The sequence below is a fragment of the Colobus angolensis genome, unplaced genomic scaffold (genome assembly GCF_000951035.1).
Source record: "Colobus angolensis palliatus isolate OR3802 unplaced genomic scaffold, Cang.pa_1.0 Scaffold32, whole genome shotgun sequence".
Lineage (NCBI taxonomy): Eukaryota > Metazoa > Chordata > Mammalia > Primates > Cercopithecidae > Colobus > Colobus angolensis.
In genome coordinates this window covers 11,729,427-11,751,952 of record NW_012116488.1, presented here as the reverse complement: position 1 = coordinate 11,751,952, position 22,526 = coordinate 11,729,427, and the positions used below count along the sequence as shown (strand labels likewise).

The following is a 22,526-nucleotide window of genomic DNA, read 5'->3' as shown; positions in this document are numbered from 1 at the left end:
CTAGGTTCCTCCCACAACGTGTGGGAATTATGGGAGTGCAATTTAAGATAAGATTTGGGTGGGGACACAGAGCCAAACCATATCACATAGTATAATGGTCAAAACCAGGAAATTACAGTGATTCTGTATATTGTCATTATTCAAACTTTTCTCAGTTGTCCTACTGATATCCTTTTTTCTTGTACAGGGTCCAATCCGGGAACCCATGTTGCATTGGGCTGTCACGTTGCTTCATTCTTCTTGAGTCTGGCGCAGCTTCTCAGGTTTTGTCTTTCTTGACCTATGACCTTTTGAAGAATACTGGCTATTTTGTAGAATGTCTTTCAATTCGGAATTTTCTGATATTTTATCATGTCAACTTTAGGTTGTACATGCTGGGCACAAATATGGCAGAGGTAATATGCCTTTCTTTGTGTATCGTTTCAGCTGGCTGGCATAATTTCTGATGAGAAATCAATCCTTGTTTTTATCTTTGTGCCTTGTATGTAATATATCCTTTTTTTCTAGCTACTTTTAAGATTTTTCTCTTTATCCTTAGTTTTAAGGAATTTGATTATTAAAATTGATTTTTAATTATTGATTATTAAAAGAGCACTTTGGCTGGTGTTCTTTCTCCTGGTTTGGGCTTGTTGAATTTCTTGGAACTGTGAATTTATAGTTTTCATCATGTTTAGAAAATAATGTAACCATTATTTCTTAAAATATTTTCCTGTCCCCTGAACTGTCCACTTCCTGGGATTCCAATTTCAGGTGGTAATATAATGGTGAAGGCTTAGGTCATGTGTAGTTTTATGTGTACTGCTGCTGATTTTATAGCTTGTTGGGGTGATGTGTAAGAAATATTCATGCAGCTACCATTATCCTAGGGTCAATCAGAATTTTATGACTTATAGAAGAAATTAGCTATTTAAGGATGTGAATGGCGAGATTTTTTTGGTACTTTGTCATTTGCCTTTTAAATTTGATTATACTTTTACAAATGTTTATGTAGTTGAATGTATCTATCTTTAGTCATTTCTAGATTTATAGCGTTAAGTCTTTCTCATTATGAGATTATTTTTAAAACATTCATTATATCCTTCTTATTTTAGGATTTCAATTTATGTCTAAATCTTTGATCTATCAGGAATTGATCCTGGTGTAAGGATGACAGTGATTCTAATTTACACTGTTTTTCAGCTGGCTACCTGATTGTCCCCAACCAAGCATTTTAAATAAATGTTTTAACAAAATTTGTTTGCCTCATTTATTTGAGATGCCACTTTTTTTTTTTTTTTTTTTTTAAGAAAAGTCTCATTCTGGCACCCAGGCTGGAGTGCAGTGGCACGATCTCAGCTCATTTCAAGCTCTGCCTCCTGGGTTCAAGCAATTCTCATGCCTCAGCCTCCTGAGTAGCTGGGGCTACAGGCAGGTGCCATCCTGCCTGGCTAATTTTTTGTATTTTTAGTAGAGACAGGGTTTCACCATGTTGGCCAGGCTGGTCTGGAACTCCTGACCTCAACTGATCCACCTGCCTTGGCCTCCCAAAGTGCTGGGATTACAGGTGTGAGCCACTGTGCCTGGCCTGAAATGCCACTTTTGGTTTAAAAATGAAAATGGTTTAAAAGTGAATGATGTAAAAAGCATACTAAAAACAAAAACAAAACCAAAAAAACGAATAAGACGAATTCAATCACTCACCAAACAGAAACAGTGTTCCTGGTGCTGTAGGGGTTAGGATCATATTAGCTCAGTGTTAGGGCAACTACCATAAGATGGCCCAACCCCAGCCTCTACCTGGGGTTTTGCTTCAGTGCGTGTTGCTTTTGCAATAAGAAAGGAAAACCAATGAATGTTGGAACTGATTCTGTGTTACTCTGTGTTCACACTGCCATAAAGATACTACCTCAGACTGAGTAATTTATAAACAAAGGAGGTTTAATTGACTTATGGTTCCGCATGGCTGGGGAGGCCTCAGGAAACTTACAGTTATGGTGGAAGAAGAAGCAGACAGGCCTTACTGGCAGCAGACAAGAGAGAGAGTGTGTACAGGAGGAAATGTCAAACAATTATAAAACCATCAGATCGCATGAGAACTCACTCACTATCATGAGAACAGCATGGGGGAAACCACTCCCATGATCCAATCACCTCCCTCCCTGGACTCGTGGGGATTACAGGCTTCTCCCTCCACACGTGAGGATTACAATTTGAGAGGAAATTTGGGTGGGGACACAGAGCCAAACCATATCACACACATCTGCTAAGCCTCCTCCTATCTTTCTGGAGCAAGACTCCGCTGTTCACCCACAACAGGCTTCCAGCGTCAGCTGCTCTGGTGGGAGCCCAGAAATGTTCAACCCCTCCCCCTCCAGGAAATCATAAAGACCAGAAACCTTAAAAGACTTTCAATATCTTAACCTCTCATGGACCTGGCTGGGATTCTGTCTCTTTCCCACAAACCTTCCTGCACTGCCCTGACCCCTAACACCCATGACAGATTCAAGATGCCACATTCGTCTGCACTTGTCAGGGTTGTTAAATCAAGTTTAGCCTAATGCAGCCTCCTTACATATTTTAAATTTGGCCTAAAGGTTTCTCAGTACATCATGAACTACAGCAAGTGAAGGGACGAACAGACCATAGCCTACACTTGTGCCAGTCACCGAGTTTTGGCTGATCAAATGTAACCAAATAAGACAAACACAAACCTATAACCAATCCAGCTGTTTCTGTTCCTCACTTCTGTTTTCTGTACATCACTTTCCTTTTTCTGTCCATAAATCTTCTTCCACCATGTGGCTGCCCTGGAGTCTCACAGCTGATGAGGCTGTCCGATTTGTGAATCATTCATTGCTCGTTTATACTTTAGATTTAGTTCAGCTGAAGTTTGTCTTGTATCGGGGAAGAGGGGAGGGTTTGTTGGCCAGAGGAGCTGCTCCTCCTGTGGCAGTACCAGGTGTTATGACCTGAATGTTTGTATCTCCCCAAATTGATACATTAGAACCAAATCCCAAAGGTGATGGTGTTAGAGTTGGAGCTTCTGGGAGGTGATTAGGTGCTGGGTAAAACTCTCATGAATGGGAATAGGACCCTTATAAAAGAGGCCCCAGAGAGCTTTCTCTGCTCTTTCTGCCTTGTGAGGACACAGCCAGAAGGTGCCACCCCTGAACCCGGAACCGACCTTCCCCGAAACCCAACCAGGCTGGCTTCTGATCTCAGACTTTCAGCCTCCAGAACTATGAGAAATGCATTTCTGTTGTTCATAAACCTGTGGTACTTTGTTATGGCAGCCCACACAGATGAAGACGCCAGGCCAGGGGATCTGCAAACACCACTTTATCACGGTAACCTCCAGAACCCCCTGCCCTTCCCTTTAACCACGCTGGTCATCAGAGTCGCAATGACATTTATTACAAGATGCCTAAAGGTAGACACAACTCTGGTTGGAGGGAGGAGAAGTTGGAGGAGATTGGGGGAAACCTCCCACTCTCCAAAACATTTCCGTGGTGTCCCTGGTGCCCAAAGTCAGATAGTGCTGAGGCTCTGGGTGGGCGGTCTCTTATGCTGGGTTCACAACTCTGGCCAGGAAAAGGCTGCTCCAGGTGAAGTGGTCAAAGATCATGATGATGAAGGGCTGGTTGAGACGCAGGATGATAGGCTTGGACGTCAGGTTTAGGCTGACCCCAGTGGAGCCAGCTGTGTCCACACCCGCCTCACTGAGTTGCAGCACAGCTTTGTGGACCACCTGTTAGGTACAGAACGAAGATGGGTGGTGAGACCTGCTGTGCATTCTCGCTTTCCTGCCTCATTGCTGGGACCCCTCACGTCCTTGGTTTTAGGAAGGTGAATCCAGGCTCAGAGAAGGTCACTTGCTGGATTCTTATCCAAGTGGCAGCCCTAGGATGATACAGCCCAAGTCTGTCCACCTCCAGAACCCAGGCTGCACCTACACTTCCTATCAAACGGGTAGGTTGGGCCCATCACACAGAGATCAGAGGTCTCATGGCTTGAACTGGGCTTCACTGTCCACAATGGGTGCTTCTTACTGCCCTGGGGTAGCGGAGGGAGATCTTGTTCCCTTTCCACTCTGCTGGGTAAATACTAGGGTTCGAGTTATGCAAAGTGCCTATGGCTGTTCTGTTTAGGAAAGCTGAAGCAGAATCTAAAAATGTAAATCTTTGACTGTTGGTATGTCCCTGTTGTGATCAAAATTAGGAGGAGTTCTAAAGTCAGCAAAACATCTGCCTAGCTTGTATCAAAAGACTCTGGTGGCTTATAACCTGGCTAATTAAGTAACAGGTGATATTGGTAAGCTCACAACACCCTAGGGGGTGAACTCCCAGTGACTCTTTCCAGCAAGCACACTCAGGCTCTGGTGGCTCTGTGAGTGGCACCCATGGCTTGGAAGAAGCTGAGCTGGGATTGGAACTCCTGCAGTATGTCTTGAGCAGATGAGGTTTTGAGTCAACAGGTCTGAGATCAAACATCAAACTGTTATTTACTAGCTCTGTGACTTTGGGCAAGCTGCATACCCTCCCTGAGCAGGAGATTCCTCCTCTGAGAAATTGAGATAATACCCGCCTTCTGAGGAGGCAGCTGTGTTGACTCAATCCACTCACACGGCATGCATTTTACTGAGCACATATTATGTGCCAGGTACCACGGTGGCCACAAAGTCCTTGTGTCTTGAGGTCAGGGGCCACACATCTGAGTAATGGGGGCACACACAGGGCCTACACAGTTTGGGACACATAGTAGGTGTTCAGTAAAAATTTTCTGAATGCATGAATAACAGAACATAAAGCCGAAGCATTTACGTAATTGAATGGATGTGATTGGGTAGAAAGCACAATGTGATCCCAATTAGATATTTACCACTTTTCCTGTTTCTTTTTGCCAGAGGCAACTCACAGTTCTGCCATGACAACTTGGTTTTCACAGTGCCCCCTCTGTGGGGTCTGGTGGGATGGGCAGGTGCCTGGGCTATGGCCCTCCTGTGTCCATAGCTTCCTGTGTGATCTTGGGGATGTCACATTTTCTTGTTGAGCCTCCATTTACTTCATGGTGAGACAAGGGGCTTGGACTCGACCTGGGGTTCTCAGCCAGGGACCCAGAGGCTCATTCATGAATGAACTCAGGGCCACTTCCTAGTATTATATTTAAATTGTGAATTTTGGAGGGGGAAAGAAAAGGTGGGCTTCCAAGACATTTACCTTTGATGACTTCAGTTGGGCATCCTGGGTAATGCCTGAGAAATTTGCCTGGTTGGTGAACAAGTCTGCAATGCCCATTTCCTCCAGCACATCTCCGAGGTCATAGACTCCAGAGATGGTGACCTTCGGAATGTACAGGTCCACCTGGCTGCTCGGGGTAAGCAAACAGAGTTAGACATTCCAGAGCTGGGCCTGGCAGAGGGGAGAGCAGCACCTCTTCTCCTGGACAGACTCTTATTTCCTTGTGCGCTCCCTCCACCTCCTGCCCCTGAGCCTAACTTACTCTTTGTGGGTAGAAGGGATAAAGCAGGAGGCAAGATCTGTCTCTGCCTCCATGACACAGGCAGATTTCCCATGGGGTCTCTGAATTGCACGTTCTTTTCTTCTCTGTAGTTCCTTCCTTCTCTGTAGTTCCTTCAAGCTGATTCCACCTGGGATGCAGCTAGACCATGGAGCATTTAAGACAATAGTCCATAAAGAAGCATTTTTGGTCCCAGGAGAACCCCTGCTAGAAGCAGAGGACTGGAGGGAGTGCCCAGCTGGGAGCAGTGGTCCCTGGCTCCAGCTGTGCCACTAATGCTGTGTGGCCTTAGCCAAGTCCAGCCCCTCTCTGTGCTAATGTCCTCACCTGCACACAAAGGTATTGAACACAGGCTCTCCCAGGGCCGGTGGGTGCTAAAGCTCTGTGATTCTGCAAGAATCTGATTCAGCTGCCAGTTTCTACCGGATGAAGCAGGTAGGGTTTCTAGAAAGGTAAGTGGGGTCACGCTAGGGGTAGCACGGGCATCTATGCTTTTTAACATGTCAAGGCCTTAGTGTTATTTTTAAATTCTTCTTGTGCCTTCTGCCCAGAAGGAGAGCAGATGTCTGAAATACTGAAACTGAGGGGTGTCAGTGAACTCTCATTGGCTCTCTGGGCAGATGGGAGGGAAGGCACAAGACCCTCTCCTCACTGAGCAAAAGCAGCCCTGGGTGAGGCCTGGAGACTGGCAACCATCCCATGTGAAGTGGAAGTCATCCTTTTCTGAAGGAGAGGGAGAAGAATCAGAGGCGAATGGGTGTGCACCTTCTCTAGGTGTGGAAATAGTAACAGAAAGAAAGGAAGGGAGACCAACTTATCCCAAACACCTGGTCTATGTTCTTTAATTTTTTTGTCTCTCTCTCTCACACACACACACCCCACACACGCGCGTGCACACACACATATATACACCTATGAAGTCGGAATCAACATCTTTAATTTCCAGGTTGAGAGATCAACACTTAGAGAGGCTGAAGAATTCCCCCAAAGTCACACAACTGGGAGGCAACAGAACTGAAAAGGCCAGGACTAGTTTTGCCACCTGCCACCTGCTGCGTTGTTGAAAGCTTTCTGAGAGCAAAGTAATGGGGCTTTAAGGTATGTATTATTGATTAATGTTGCTCACATTGAAGTATTTTCATGAAAAGATTATTTTTGGTGTAAAGAAAGATAGACAGATAGTCCTTCCCATCATTTTCAATGGAGTATGATCCGGAATGCATTGTTTGCATCATGGTGCGTTATCACCCCCTTGTGGTACTATGCCTAAATTACAGGTTTTCTTTGGGCAGAAAGGAGGAAGAGATGACAAATGGATCCGTAGCATTGTCCAGATACAGGTTCACACCCACGCATATACATGTGTACATACACACACACACACACACACACTCAAGCGTAGGTATGGATGGTTTAAGAACTGTGTCCTCCACATAGCTATAAGGGATTGCACAGAAGTACAGGGCTGACCACATGACTTCCCTACAGGAGAGAAGTCAAATTCCCAGGCACTTGCATGTGCATTCACAGAACTGGATCATCTTCTCTAGAAGCACCCAACATCAAACAGCTCTCAGAGGGTATCATTCAAAATGAAAACAATCTGAAACCATAAATCACAAAACCTACATATTAATAAAGTAGAGGAGCTTCCTCCTAGATTATCTACTGCAGAATTTTTAGATCACAAAATTTGTCCAAGCCAAATTTATCTCCTTCATTACTGCTGGCCCTCCATTGTTGGCACTCTGGGCATGGTCCCCTGACTTGGTTGGTGCCATGCCCTCTTCATGCCGGGTCTGAAGGCCACTTCCCACTGGCTGAACTTCCACTCAGGCTCAAGGCAGTTTCAAGGGAAAACAACCTGCTCTGCAGCCCTTCCCCATCCCCCGGTCAGAGTCAGGCATTCCCACCTCCCAGCCAGTGCATGTTACACATCTCTCTCGGTCTCTCTCAGAACTCACACTGTTGAACTCACATTGTTGTACTGCTATTAATTCCAACAGAATCTATTTTCTGCTCTAGAGCATGTCTTTAAGGGCTCTATTTTGTCCTATTCACTACTCCAACCTTTGTGCTTAGCTAGTGCATGGTACATAGCAGGTGCTTCCGTTTATGTGCATTGAATGAATGAGTGAATGAAATGCACATTGAATGAATGAATGAATGAGTGAATGAAATGCTGCCTGATCCACCAGCCTTCCTGAGCTACTCCAGATCTACATGCCCACTCCCTCCTCAACACCCCTTCTGCTTTTGAGTCTGCATCAGCCCACCTGCCACCAGGTTTCATGCTGGTTGGCATTTCCTGACTCTTCTGCACAGACGGAACTTGAATCTCCCTGAGAGTGAGGACCATGTTCTAAAGAACACCTCCTTCCTCCTTCAAGGTGAGGAGCAGGGCTGGGCACTCGCATGACAATAATTTCAATTGCTCTCTAGCTCAGGGGTACTTGGAGGGGAAAATCTCATTTGTTTATCCATCCATCCATCCATCCATCCAACCATCCACCCATCCATCCACTCACTCATTCATCCATTTACTTATTAATTCATCCATTCATTAACTCATTCTCCATTCACTGACTCACCATTCTATGTACTCACTCACTAATTCATTCATTAATTCACTCACTCATTTGTTCTTCCATCCATTCACTCACCTATCCATTCATTCATTGATTCATTGCTGACTCACATCCTCAGCTGACCTTGCCTGAGTGTCAATCCTGCACCAGCCCCTTGCTTGAACCTGAGGTCAGAGATAGATGGAATCCATTGGCTGCTTCTCCTCCTGATTACTGCCTCTTCAGGATATGCAGTCCTTGCTTTCTTTCTACTTACTTGCTTATTACCTACTTTAGCCTTGCTTTCTTAGTTGTTTACTGATTGATTGATTGAAGAGTTAGATGCCCTGAGTAACTTAAGAACCATTTATATAGGTTTTGCATTGGCTCCATGATGAATACAGAGGTCATTTTCACTATATTCCTATGAGGTCTCCCAGGAATCTTTAGGCAGGGCCTGGTTTCAGGTAAGCAAGATGACAAAATGAGTAAGTGTGTAGCTGCGTGGTTGGCAAACTTAGTTTAAGAAAATGCTGCAAAAATATGACAATGCAGAGGGTGTGTATGAACTTCACAGGGAAAGGGGACCTCACTTGGTGAAATGTCCCAAAGTATTTCAGTATTGATGGACAGATCAATAAATTAGTGTGAGCTCCACATCAGAGAACCTTACAGCCTTTGGAGGCCCAGCAGACAGGAAAACAATGAGCCCTGGAGGCTGAGTCCAGGGAAGGAAGGATGCCCCGGCATACTCCCTTTTCACCTGCCCCACTTTCTGGGGACATGTGCATTGCAGAAATCAACACGATGGCTGGAGGGCTTACCTGTTGGTCAGGCCTGCGGACCACCTGTTAATCGTGTCCCGGCTCAGTGCAGCAATAACTGTGTTCATCTTCCCCTTGTCTGGAAGGATGAAGAAGACAGTCCCATTGCCCACGTAGTTCAGCTGTACCAGCTGGCAGGGGAGCTCCGAGTCATGAAGGTAACTGATGGTGCTCGACTGGAACATCATGGGCACCTTCACCACAGTCGTCTCGTCCACATAGAAGTTCTCCGCGGTGCTTGCCAGGTCAAAGTGCTGTGTCCATGTGCCTAGGAAGAGGAGGAGACAGGTCTTTAGGGCAGAGAGGAAAACACAGTTCCGGGTCACCTCACGGGCCTGCTATCCGAGTGACACAGTGGCCTTCTGCATGCTTGGAATGTCCCCATTCAAACCTCAAGGGTTTTTAGGTAAGATATAAAAATTCTCAGAAATTTAAAGCCTGTTTCTTCCTCTACTTCTTGCAATGGGTTGAGGATGAGCTCTGTTTCTGAGATTGGCTTCTACACAAGGCAGTGGGGAGAGACCAACAGGGTGCTGGTCCTTGGATTTGGGGGTAAATTCGCTTAGCTCAGACTGTACCTCGGCTCCCCATGCCTAGAGTGGGTCCCAGTTCTGAGGGCTCTGGAAGTGGTGCTGGACCTCAAGTCTCAAACTCAGAGTCCCTGGTGGGAAGTGAAGAGGCCATCTCCACCCCTGCCAGCCTGGCCGGCCCAGCTGAGGCTCCTGACCCTGCTGAATGGTCCTTCCTTTAGGTCACATTGTCCTAATGAAGAGTCAGGGTGAGAAGACTCCTCCAGGGTCACAGACTCCCACCCCCTGCAGGCCCTCAGGTCCCCTCTGCCATGTTCCAGGGTGCCACCATCCAGCTTGGCTTTTTTTTTTTTTGCCTTGAGATGGGGAGCTCACTACCTTCACAGATGGGACTTGGCAGTACTGATCAGCTCTGAAGGGAAGAAAATTGCTCCTCAGACTGAGCCGAAGCCTGCCTGATTGTCCTTCTGAACTTATTCCAGACAACTGAGTCCATCTACCGGAAACCCACCTGGGCTGAGTGTCACAGGGTCTCTCTGCTCTAGGTGAAGTCTCCCCAGTCTTAAACTAATGACTGAGGCCCTTGAGTCCAGCAGGTCCTGGGTGTCCTGGCTGCCATTGACCACAAGCCCTAAAGCCCTTGCCAGGCCACCATTTCCCAGCTGAGGCTCCCTAAAGGTGGCCAGAACATCACTGCAGGTAGCCCCTTCTCCACACTACTGTCTGTGGGATCCATGGATTGCTTGGCCAAAATTCTTGGTTCTGAGTCAGCCACAAACCTCTTGTAATAGCTACTGATGGAGACAACAGGGAGAGGCTGATGGATGTAGAGAAATCAGCTGTGGCTGCGGAGCCTAGAGACTCCAGAGCTATGCCGGTTCATTCTGAATGACCTCACTAACCTCGGTGTCTGCATACACTGACCAAAGGTAGTAAACTCACCATCTGTCTGTCTCACGGCAAATGAGGTCATTTGAGGGTTCTCAAATCATCCTCCAAAGGAAGTCTAAAATCGTCAGAACTAGAGGGCAGTTGTATTTTGTGGCTAACTTACAGCAAAGAAAAAAAAAAAAGTGGGTAAAATATTTTTCATTGTTAGGTTTTTTTCATCCTTAACATTTTGCTGCTTGCTTTTTATGGAGTATTTCTTTGCTAGAAGCAAACATAATGTATATAGTTTGAAGCAAAACAAAACACAAAATGGGGTTCAGCCTCTACTTTAAGGGATCTATTCTCAAAAAGTCCTAGGAGAATTGGTGGTAGAGAAAGAATTTATTGGGGAAAATCCAAGAGAGCAAAGATGGCTTCTCTGGAAAATCTTTTAACAATATTTTAAATATTATTTAAAAAGAACTGTCAAGAAAGTCCAATAAATACATCACACATCAGGACCATTTTACATATTCTACATTTAGTGACAATAGCTACACTAATCTTGACTTCTGTTTATTATCCTGGCTTGCTAGAAATATTTCGGAGTATTTTCCCAGCGGCTTTAACCAAAGACTTGTGGATTCGTTTTGCTGTGCCATAGAAAATCTGTGTACAATGAGGCATTTCACCCCCATCAGTGTCTGGTCCTGCATTCAAGTGTTCAAAGTTTCTCTAATTTTGTAACCTAAAGCTGTTGATCTCCTATCCACTTAGCCCCACTGTGGTCCTGAGGACACTGTGAAACCTCGTGCAGAATGATGCCGCGCCAGCACCTGTTCCACCAGATGCCCACACGTGCTCAGGCCTCTGTTAGGCTCAGGAGGGCCCTCCCTGCACCTGGGTTTACTGCGCCTTTTCCCCAGGTTGTGTTGCCTGAACCTCTGTACAATCACTGCTGAGCTCCTTCCATGCACCAAACATTACACAAGGGCACTGGGATCTCCCAAAGAGACAAAGACAGCCTGCACAAGAGCACACAGCCTCGTCGGGGAGATGGTCTATGGAATTTGTGGGAGCACACAGAAGAGTTTTTGGGCAAACGTTCCCAGCCTCCCTGGCCCTCCCACAGTCAGGTGTTAAGAAGGCTGTCTTTGCCCAGTCAGCCTCTCAGCCTCACCATCCTGCGAGGAGGGCAGCCTCTCCCAGGAGTTCCCAGCCTTGTGCTGGAGGGCAGGAAAGACCCAGAGGCAGGTGGAGAAGAAGGACTCGTACAGATGCTAAGTTAGTCCAGGCAGTAAGGAGGTGCAGGATGGGAGGGGAGGTGAGCGCAGTCTGATGAGAGGTCCTGAGAGAGAGCTGGGGAGGAGGGGAAGGGGGCATGAGGAGTCCTGGCTGGGGATCACACCTCCACTGATCTGATGATCTTGTCGAGAGACACATGTTCAATAGTGATACTGGCTTAGTTTGCTTATTGTGGCTGTTTTACCTGCATTCCTTTGAATATGATTGCTTAACTGAAACTCAACCCCTTAGGTGCTAAACAATGTGTCATGGCAAGATGATTGCCCAAACGAGACATGGGTAAACTGTGGAGCATGCATATGAGGACAAAGGTTTTCCTGGGTGAATCTGGGGAGGCTTCACAGAGGAGGTGACTTTTGAGCTAAGATTTGAAGTGAGGGAAGATGTTTTAGGCAGTCAGATAAGTTGCAAGAGGGCTCATGAGACAGAAGAGGCCTGGGCTTTGTGGTAGGCAGAATAATAGCCCTCCAAAATGTCCACATTCTAATCCCCAGAACTTGAGAATATGTTAGCTTTCATGTCCAGGGGGAATTAAAGTTGTAGATGGAATCACAATTGTTAATCTGCTGGCCTTGAGATGCGCAGGTTATTCTGGATCACCCAGGTGGGCCATTATCCAGTGTAATACTGAGGGTTTTTGTAAGTCAAAGAGGAAGGCAGGAAAGTCAGAATCAGAGAGATGTGATGATGGAAGCAGAGGTGGGAATGATGCAATTACTGGCTTTGAAAATAAGAGAGGCCCACAAGCCATGTGGCTTCCAGAAGCTGGAAAAGACCTGGAGTGCATTCTCCACTAGAGCTTCCGGGTTTTTATGAACAGGAATGTGAAAAACTGAAGCAAGACCTGGTTAGAGCAATGTGTGCAGGATGGCTCTGGGGGCATCTGGGAGTTCCCGAGGGGTGGGTAGGATTCTGTCTGGTTCTAGGCCATTTTTCCAGTCCCTGGCCCAGTACTTGACAGTCAGCATTTGTGGAGTATGAAGCAGCCAGACTGTTCATGGTTACAGGTGTAGGCCTCACACCAACCTGCCAGAATGTGGGCACACTGCTCAACCCTTCCGGGTGGCATTTTCATCTTTTGTAAAATAATATAATTCCACCTACCCAACAGGACTGTGGTGAAGATGGAGAGTCCCAGATGTATATGTGCTTTACAGAATCAAAGACTTTGCCCAAGAGTGTGCCCTGGATTTTAACGGCTGTTATTATTCCTGGCCATAGTGGATGGGCCTTCAGACTGGGATGGGTGGGAATACCTTTGAAGAAGATATAGTTGACCAGGACGAGGATGGCTGGGCTATCCAGCCCTGACAACAAGTCGGCAATTTTCCCCTGTGTCTTACTCTTGACATAGCTGTTGATCTGTCTGCTGGCTGTTGCCCAGTCCCGGAAGTTCATAGCCAAGACCTCTGACTCATAGTAGTGCTTGATGTCTGCTGAGAATGACTCCAGCAACTCCAGGCTGCCATCAAGAAACAAGGCATTGCCCATGGTCATTTCTAAACTGGTGTCTGACTCTGCAAAGAGTTGGTGGAGGTGCTGGAAACCCTGGTGGATCTCAGTCTCAGACCTTTCAGTGAGGTTGAAACCCAGGCCCTGGAGAAGCTGGGCCCGTGTGTGGCCACAGGTGCCCAGGGACAGCATAGCTAAGGCCATGGAGATGCTCACAGGGGAGATGAAAATGTTCTTCTTGGGACTCAAGGCCACTAAGTGCTTATACAGGCTGAGGGCAAAGTCAGCGTTGACTGAAGCCAGGCCCCGGTGATGGTTTCTCATGTTCCTATAAGCAGCATTAGGATCCATGGCCTGGACGGTCCAGAGGCCACTGGTGGACAGCCAGAGAAGACAGGTGTACAGGAGGAGTGGCATTGTCCAGTATAGCCAGGCCCTGCCAAATCAGAAAAGCTTGTTAGATGATGTGGCAGTCTCTGAGTCAATGGGGCATAGTGCAACAGGAGGCAGGCAAAAGACCCCGTTCAACCCCAGTTCTTTCCTCCACACTGGCTGTGTGACCTGGAGCACATCACAGAGGGCACTGGACTTCAGTTTCCTCATTTGGAGATATGAATAACACCCATTATGATTTATCCAGTGCCTATCAGGTACCCAACAATGATCTAGGTAGTCTGGCTATATTCAGTCATCTAACCATGACCAAAACATTCCTAAAGTAAGTATTATTAACCTGATTTTAGGCAGGCAGAAATAGGTGCTCAGAAAGGTTAAAACCCACCCAACAGATATGTTCAAAATGCTCAAAGAAAAACAAAACACAATTAAAGCATTCCCAGAAAAACAAAAGCTGAGTAAGCTTTTCCCCACAATACCTGCCCTGTAAGAAATGAGAGGCATTTTATTTCAGATTGAAATGAAAGGACACTGGACAGTAACTTTAAGCTGAATGAAGAAATAAAAGACCTCTGGTAAAGGTAGATGCATGGGCAATTATAAGTTACGTTTTTGGCAGTAACTGGAAACAGGTGGGAACAGAGCTACAAGGAAGCAGAGCTTTTGTATGCTATTGAAGTGAAGCTGGTTATATCAAATATATTCTGGACTAAATGTATTATGAGCATACATATTGCATTTTGGTTTAATTTATTTTCTCAACTGTCTTTCTATTCTTGATTTTATTTATCTCTGCTCTAATCTTTATTATTTCCTTCCTTCTGCTATTTTTCAGTTTAGTTTGTTCTTTTTCTAGTTCCTAAATTATAAACAAAGACTAAAAATTACTTTTGCACATTAGCCTTCTAAAATATGATACAAATATATGCTGTCTACAAGAGACTCATTTTAGATCCAAAAATGCAAATAGACTGACTGAAAGTGAAAGGATGGAAAAGTTACCCCATGCAAATAGTAACCAAAAGAGAGCAGGGGTGGTTACACTAATATTAGACAAAATAGATTTTGAATTAAAAACGTTCCAAAAGACAAAGAAGGTGATGATATATTAATAAAGTTTTCAGTACAGCAAGAAGATACAACATTTTTGGTTCTTCGTTTCCTATATTACTGTCCTTTTTTGTATTTAGTTTTTGTACTGAAATGCTTTTTTGTGTTGAAACACTTCAATAATTCTATTCTCATCCCTTTGTGGTTATTATGGGGGTTACATTAACATCCTAAAGTTAACACCTGAATTTGAATATATGCCATTGTTTATTTGAGATCTTTTTGTTTTTCAAATGTGTTTACAGCTTTACATTTCTATCATCACACTGCTTTCACTCATTCCATAAGTTTTGGTATGTTGTGTTTCCATTTTCATTTGTCTTTAAGTATTTTCTAATTCCCCTGGTGGTATCTTTTTTGATCCTCTGGTTGATAAAGAGTGTGTTGTTTTTTCCACACTTTGTAAAATTTCCAGTTTTCCTTCTGTTCATGATTTCTAACTTCATCTCATTGTGATTGAAGAAGATACTTAGTATGATATCTGTCTTTTTAAATCTATTGGCTCTTGATCTGTGGCCTAACATAGGGTCTATCCTGGAGAATGTCCCGTGCGCCCTTGAGAAGAATGTGTATTCTGTTGTTGTACGGTGTTTTGTATATGTCTGATACATCTAGTTTTTACTGTGATGTTCAAGTTCTCTTTTTTCTTACTTATTTTATGGCTGGTTGTTCCATCCATTATTGAGAATGAGGTATTGAAGTGTCTAAATTGCTGTAGAACAATTTCACCCTCCAATTGTGTCCATTTTTTGCTCAATTTATTTTGTCCCAGACACACTCAAAAATAATGTTTTACCAGCTGCTAAGGTCTGAATGTTTGTGTCCCCACAAATTCATATGTGGAAACCTATTCATGGGGTCTCTACCCTCATAAAAGGAATTAGTGCCTACATAAAAGAGGCCCGTGGCAGTATTTCTGGAAGAAATTGGCATATGAATCAGTAGATTGAGTAAAGACAGCCACCTTTACCAATATGGGTGGGCATTTTTCATCCATTAAAGGCTGGATGGAACAAAGAGGTAGGGGAAGGGCAAATTCTCTTTTCTGTCCCTGAGCTGGACATCCATGTTTGCCTGCCCCTGAACACTGGGGCTCCTGGTTCTTGGACCTTTAACCTCTGGGACTTAAACCAGCAGCCTTACTAGGCCCTTTTCCTATTGTGGAGCTGCACCATTGGCTCCTTCGGTTGTCAGGCCTTCAGACTCAGACTGAATTACATGGCTGGCTTTCCTGGGTCTCCAGCTTGCAGATGGCAGACTGTGGGACTTCTCAGCTTCTATAATTACATAAGGCAATTCCCATAATGCCTCCTCTTACATATATTTCTATATATCCTATAGATTCTGTTTCTCTGGAGAACCCTGACTAATATAATGGATTAAATTAATTTTGAGAGGCTATTAATAGGCCTATACACCATACCCAATTTGGATTTATTTCTGTAATGCAAAGATGTTTCAACATACAAAAACTGATCAGTCTAATACATCAGATTAAAAAAAGAAAGGAAAAAATCACGTGATCATCCCAATTGGTGCAGAAAAAAGTATTTGACATAATTCAACACACCCTTGCATGATAAAAACACACAACAGATTGATACAGTCAGGTGTAAAGAGGTGCCTGGAGAACGTTCAATTGGCCCACGCACTGGGAGAATGGGGTGGAGCTGTGGGAAGTTTGTGCCCTTTGCAGCGGGGAGGAGCTTGGCCTCTCTCTCCTGATCCTGTGTGGTAATCTGGGGATTCCATCGGTGAGATGATGGTCTGTTAACAGGACTCTCTCTCGCTTTGCTGAGTTATTTTCCTTTTCACCCAATACATTCCATTTTTTTCATCCTTCAAAGTGTCTGCAAGCCTAATCTTTCATGGCCATGTGACAAGGACCCCATTTTTACCTAGACTAAGTAGGAAGTCCTACAACAAAATTAGTAATAGAAGTAATAGAAGAAAACTACCTCAACATAATCAAGACTGTATATTTATAAAACCTATTATACTCAATAGTGAAAGACTGAAAGCTTTTCCCTGAAGATCAGAAACAAAACAAGGGATGCTTGCTCTCAGTGCTTTTACCTAATATAGCACTGGAAGTTCTAGCCACAGCAATTGGGAAAGGAACAAAAAAAGGTATCTATATTTGAAAGGAAGAAGTAAAATTATCTGTGTTCACAGATGACATGATTTTATATGTACAAAACCCTAAAAATTCTACAAAAAATTCTGTTAGAACTAACAAACAAATTTAGCAAAGTCGCAAGATATAAAATCAATTGCATTTCCCAACACTAACAAAGAAAACAATTTGAAAAGGAAATTAAGAAAACAATTCCATTTACAATAGTATGAAAAAGAATAAAATAGGGATTAATCAGGGAGGTAAGAGACTTATACACTGAAAAGTACAGAACAGTGCTGAAGGCAATTAAAGAGGACATAAATAAATGGAAAGACATCCTGCATTCATGGATTGGAAGAAATTGCTAAGATGATAATACTATCCAAAGCAGTCTATAGATTCAATGCAATTTCTATCAAAATTCCAGTTCTGTATTTCACAGAAATAGAAAAATTCATCCTAAAATTTGTATAAAAATCTCAAGGGACCCGGATAGCCAAAACAATACCAAAAAAGAACAAAGTTGAACGTCTTGCACTTTCTGATTTCACAATTTACTACAAAACTATAAAAATCAAAACAGTGTGGTACTGGTATAAAGACATAGATATAGACCAATGGAATAGAATACAGAAGCCAGATATAAGCCTTGCATATATAGTAAAATGAGTTGAACGAGGGTGCCAAACCATTCAATGGGGAAAAGACAGCCTTTTCCACAAGTGGTGCTGAAAAATTGGATATTTACATGCAAAAGAATGAAGATGGACCTTTACCTAACACCATATACAAAAATTAACTCAAAATAGATCAGTGACCTAAACATGAGTTAAAATTATAAAAATCTTAGGAAAAAACTTGGGGGAAAACTTCATGATATTGACTTTGGCAATAATTTCTTGAATATCACACCAAAGCCATGGGCAACAAAAGAAAATATAGACAAATTGGACTTCATCAAAATTGAAAACTTTGTTCATCAAAGGATACTATCAATAAAGTAAAAATGCAGCTCACAGAATGGGAAAACATTTGCAAATTTCATATCTGATAAGGAATTGATATCCAGGATATACAAAGAACTCCTAAAACCCAAGAACAAAAACAAGAAAACAAATAAACCCAGTTAGAAATGGGCAAAGGACTTGAGTGGACATCTTTTCAGAGACAACACACAAATGGCCAATAGGCATGTATAAAGATGTTCAGCATCACTATTCATTAGGAATATCAAAACCACAATGAGATACCACTTCATATCCATAGGCATGGCTACTATAAACAGACAAACAAAACAGAAAACAATAAGTTGGCACACCAGGCATGATGGCCTGTGCCTGTAATCCCAGCTGCTCTGAAAGCTGAGGTGGGAGGAATGCTTGAGGCCAGGAGTTTGAGACCAGTCTAGGCAACATAGCAACATTTTTTTTTTTTCTGTTTCAAAAAAAAATTTTTTTTTTTAATTTAAATGTTAGCATGCATATGGCGAAATTGGAACCCTTATTCTTTGCTGGTAAGAATATAAAGTGCTACAATGTGTAGAAAACAATATGGCAGTTCCTTAAAAATTAGACAGAATCATCATTTGACCCAACAATTTTGCTTTGAGTATATACACCAAAAAACTGCAAGCAGATAGTCAAGGAACTTGAATAGATAATTGTAGACTAAAGTCACGGCAGCATTATTCACCATAGCCAAAAGATGGAAAGAACCCAAATGTCTATCAATGGATGAATGAATAAACAAAGTATGGTATAAACATACAGTGAAATACTACTCAACTTTAAAAAGGAATGAAATTCTGACATTTCCTACAACATGGATGAACCCGGAAACATTATGTTACGTGAAATGAACCAGACACAAAAGGACAAATAGAGTCTAATTCTACACCTAGAGTAGTCAAATACATAGAGACAGAAGTAAAATTGTGGATACCAGGGGCTGGGGCAAGGGGAGATTGGGGAATTATTGTTGAGTGGGTGTAGAATTTCAGTTTGGGATGATGAAAAAGTTCTGGACACGGAAGGTGGTGATGGAGGCACAACAATGTGAATGTACTTTTAATGCTCCTGAATTGTATACTTGTAGTTAAAATGTTAGGTATTATATTTTCCCACAATACAAATTTAAGGAAAACATTAAATATAAATGATTTAAGAAGAGTTCCATAAATGGAATTTTAAAAATCCACCCAGCTTGCAGTGAGCTGAGATCGCACCACTGCACTCCAGCCTGGGTGACAGAGTGAGACTCTGTCTGGATTGGGCTCCCAGCGCTGCTATGTACAAATTAGGTGACGTAGGACAGGCTAGTTAAACTCTGCCTCAGTTTCCTCAGCATAGAAAGAGCTGATAATAATACCTCTAGCCTTACCCGTTTTTCTGGTGTTTGTCTCTTCTCCAGTGCCTCTGCACAGCCTCCTCACCTCTCCCAGAACTCAGCAGTAACCACTACCTTGTCCCCCTGCCTTCTGTTTAACTCCCTCCAGCCCTTTTACCCATCTGCAGCTGCATCTTCCTAAATTCCTGAAAATTCAAGCTGGTCAGTTCTGCTTTGAAGTTTTCAGGGGCTCCCCATTGCCCATGACGAGGCTGATTCTCACTAATGTAGCCCAGGGGGTCTTTGTGACCCAGTCCCTGGTGACAGTTCTGCCTCCAGCCTCAAATCTGGCCCTTTGAGGTCTCAGCCACAGCATCACTGGGTGTCAGGGGTTCTTCCAGCACCCACCAGCCTTTTATCCCACTGTGGGTCAGGGCAGGGCGGGGCAGGTCACATCACTACAGGGCAGGTTACAGCAAGCCAGGTCACTGCAGTTCCCCAGGGCAGGTCATTTCGATTTTTCCATGTTTGCTGAGCCAGCTCTGGGCTGGGAGCAGGGAACAAAGATGGACCTGCCTCAGCCCTGCCCATGTGGCTCCAGTCTGTAGGTCGCTCGTCTCCCTGCCTCACCTGGCTCACTCCATCTGTCCTTTGAGACTCAGGTCCCAGGTCACCGCCTCCAGGAAGCCTTGCATCTGTGCTTCTCTATGGCCTTGCCCCATGACAGGCAGTGAAATCTTTGCTTAGCTTTGGTCACTGCCATACCTGTCTGGGATCTCCTCTTGGGCACAGGCCCTGTGCAGCATGATGCCAATGGTAGGATGGGCTCCCATCCCTCTCCTGCCATCTCTGCGGAGATTGTATGCCTCACCTTCTCCTGTGTTAATTCTCTAAGATGAGGGTGAAAACTCCACCCACCTGACAATATTTTGAATACCAGACGTGGTTGTTATCAGTGCTTGGCTTATGTGACCTCATTTAATGGAGCATCGTGGGGCCCAATTTACAGATGAGAAAACTGAGATCCAGGGAGACAGAGTAACTCCCCCTGAGCTGGAATTCTAAACCTAGATGTCTGACTTCAGAGCTTGTGCCATGCCATTCTGCCTGTCTCTACAGAAAGGAAAATGATGAGTAAAAAAGCTCTTAAGAGTACCCAGCCACGGCCAGGTGCGGTGGCTCATGCCTGTAATCCCAGCACTTTGGGAAGCTGAGGTGGGCGGATCACCTGAGGTCAGGAGTTCGAGACTAGCCTTGCTAACATGGTGAAACCCCATTTCTACTAAAAACAAAAAATTAGCAGGGCATGGTGGCGGGTGCCTGAAATTCCAGCTCCTCAGGAGGCTGAGGCGGAAGAATAGCTTGAACCTGGGAGGCAGAGGTTGCAGAGAGCTGAGATCACGCCATTGCACTCCAGCTTGGGCAACAAGAGTGAAACTCTGTCAAAAAACCCAGCCATATAAAAATGCAGTGTATCAATATTGTTTATGCATTTCATGTCAAGTATGCCCTCTTTGTTCCTCATCTCTGAAGAGACTCACTTAGTAAATATTCACTGTGTTCTGTTTTCACAAATGCCCTACGAGCCAGGGACAGTTCCTGACCTTCTGTATTGAAACCTCAGGACATGCGGTACAGTGCAGACAGTTCTGTTCTCCGTGCATTTTCTCCGCCCCAGGTCACTGAGTGAGGAGCTGTGGTGGATAGATCTGCGTGACTCTGAAGAATACCTCTGCACTGGGCCAGCTGAGCCCTCCCTGGCCCCCACCCGCGGCCAACATCCTTCATCAGTGGTGCCGACTGGAGCAGATGCATCGTAGCTCGCAGGCTGCGACTCTGTGGCTGTTGTGAGTGTTGTGGCTGTCTGGCTGGGCTTAGGAGCATCAGTCATGGCAGTGGATGAGAATGGTTCTTAGCTACAGCCCTCTGTGTCAGGTCCCTGCATGGCAGGAGCCCAGGGGACATCAGAACCACTGTGGATGATTCACAGACTCTGGGATTTGGAAAATCCTCCGCAAGATTGCCTCATAACACTGCTGGCTGCCCTAATGTTCAATGTACCATTTACAAAAACAAAACATCTCAACAAACCAAACAAGCAAGCAAGCTGCAGCCCTGGCTTTGCTCTGGAGGCCAGGCAGGGGGAGGGATAGAGGGTTCTCAGTTGTTACTCACAGTCTGCGGTGGGCTCAGGCTGTTTCTGCTGGCTTGGTCCTGCTGTCCTGGACCCTAGCATGTGTACAGTAAGCCTGCGGGGGATGCTGCCTGTTAAATTTTGTTTGCCAGCTTTCCGGGTGGTTAATGGTTAGAGGGGCCAGTGGCCTTCACCGCTTGGTAGTCCTCTCCCCCGAGCCATTAACCAATGGGAGGCTTTGTCAGGAAATTTGAGTAAACACAGTAATGCTGCAAATTAACTTTGCTCTGCGTTCAATTCTATGAAGTTTTTTTATACCAAAATGTGGCTGGAGTTGCATCAATGTGGTTGCCCTGTGTCAGTTGGCGGAGATGTCTTAGGTGTCTATAACTAGCACCAAGGTGCAGATACTTGTAAAAAGTAAAAATAGGTGTTTAATTCCAATTGGGGATGACTTGGGCAAGGTCCTGCCTTCCAGGGGTCTTAGTCTGGTGGGAGAGACAGACATGGAATAATATCTGCCAAATGCTTCCTCTGTATTATCTCACGAAATCTTCACAATGACTCTGTGAAGTGGGTACCGTTATCTCTCCTCTTTAGATAGGAAACTGAGCTGCATGGAAGTTAAGTGAAGCGCCCTTGAGATTCAAATCCAAGACCATTCAACTCTAAAGTCTAGCACCTTTCCTCTTCTCCACATTTTATTTTTCATTAGTTTTCTTTGGATTACAGGTGACAGACATCAAACTGAACTGTTTTAAAGCAAAAAGGAATGCATGAGAGGTCCAACGGTGGAAAGAACTTGAGACACGGCTGGATCTAGGGAGTTCCAAATCAGGCATCAGATCTCTCCTTCTCTCTCTCTCTCTTTTTTTTTTTTTTGGATTCATTCCTAGCTCTGCTTTCTTCTTCTACTTTATTCTGTCTGCACTGGGGACAAAGGGGACCACTGTAGCTCTAGGTTACTTGGTTCTAACTGGTTAGTTGCTATCAGAAGTAGAGAAATTCTCATTTTTCTCAATGTTCATAACAGTCCCCCCAAAAGTCTACAGCATGGTTGCTTCCCTTTGGACTGATGGATCACAGTGTGGAGAAGGATGAGGCGCTGTGAATGCCTCACTAGAGTTCTTTGCTCTCCGTTGGGTTGACAGCATCATTGCTTCCATCCAGAGATGAGGGAAGCTCTTTCCAGGGGAAAAGAGGAAAGTAGGGCCTACAACTGGGTCTGCAGTTGTGGAGACACCTTAGTTTTGTTGATATTTATTGGTCTTTTCAAGTTTCCAATCCTATAAGCCAATTTTGAACTTTATATCTAGGTATTTATCTATTTCATCTAGATTTTCAAATTAAATACTACAGAGTTATTCATTAGGCCTCTCCATTATTATTTTTACATTA

General features: G+C 44.3%; 1 protein-coding gene across 1 annotated transcript; it reads right to left on the bottom strand.

Moving 5' to 3' along the window:
• Positions 1 to 3,371: 3,371 nt before the first annotated feature.
• On the bottom strand, positions 3,372 to 21,297 carry SERPINA6 (serpin peptidase inhibitor, clade A (alpha-1 antiproteinase, antitrypsin), member 6). The gene is made up of 5 exons (XM_011951539.1): positions 21,170 to 21,297; positions 12,849 to 13,480; positions 8,888 to 9,155; positions 5,196 to 5,343; positions 3,372 to 3,727 (listed from the first exon to the last, which is right to left on the bottom strand). The coding sequence occupies exons 2-5, from the start codon at positions 13,459 to 13,461 to the stop codon at positions 3,542 to 3,544; spliced, it is 1,215 nt and encodes a 404-aa protein (XP_011806929.1). The 5' UTR covers positions 13,462 to 13,480; positions 21,170 to 21,297; the 3' UTR covers positions 3,372 to 3,541.
• Positions 21,298 to 22,526: the final 1,229 nt, after the last annotated feature.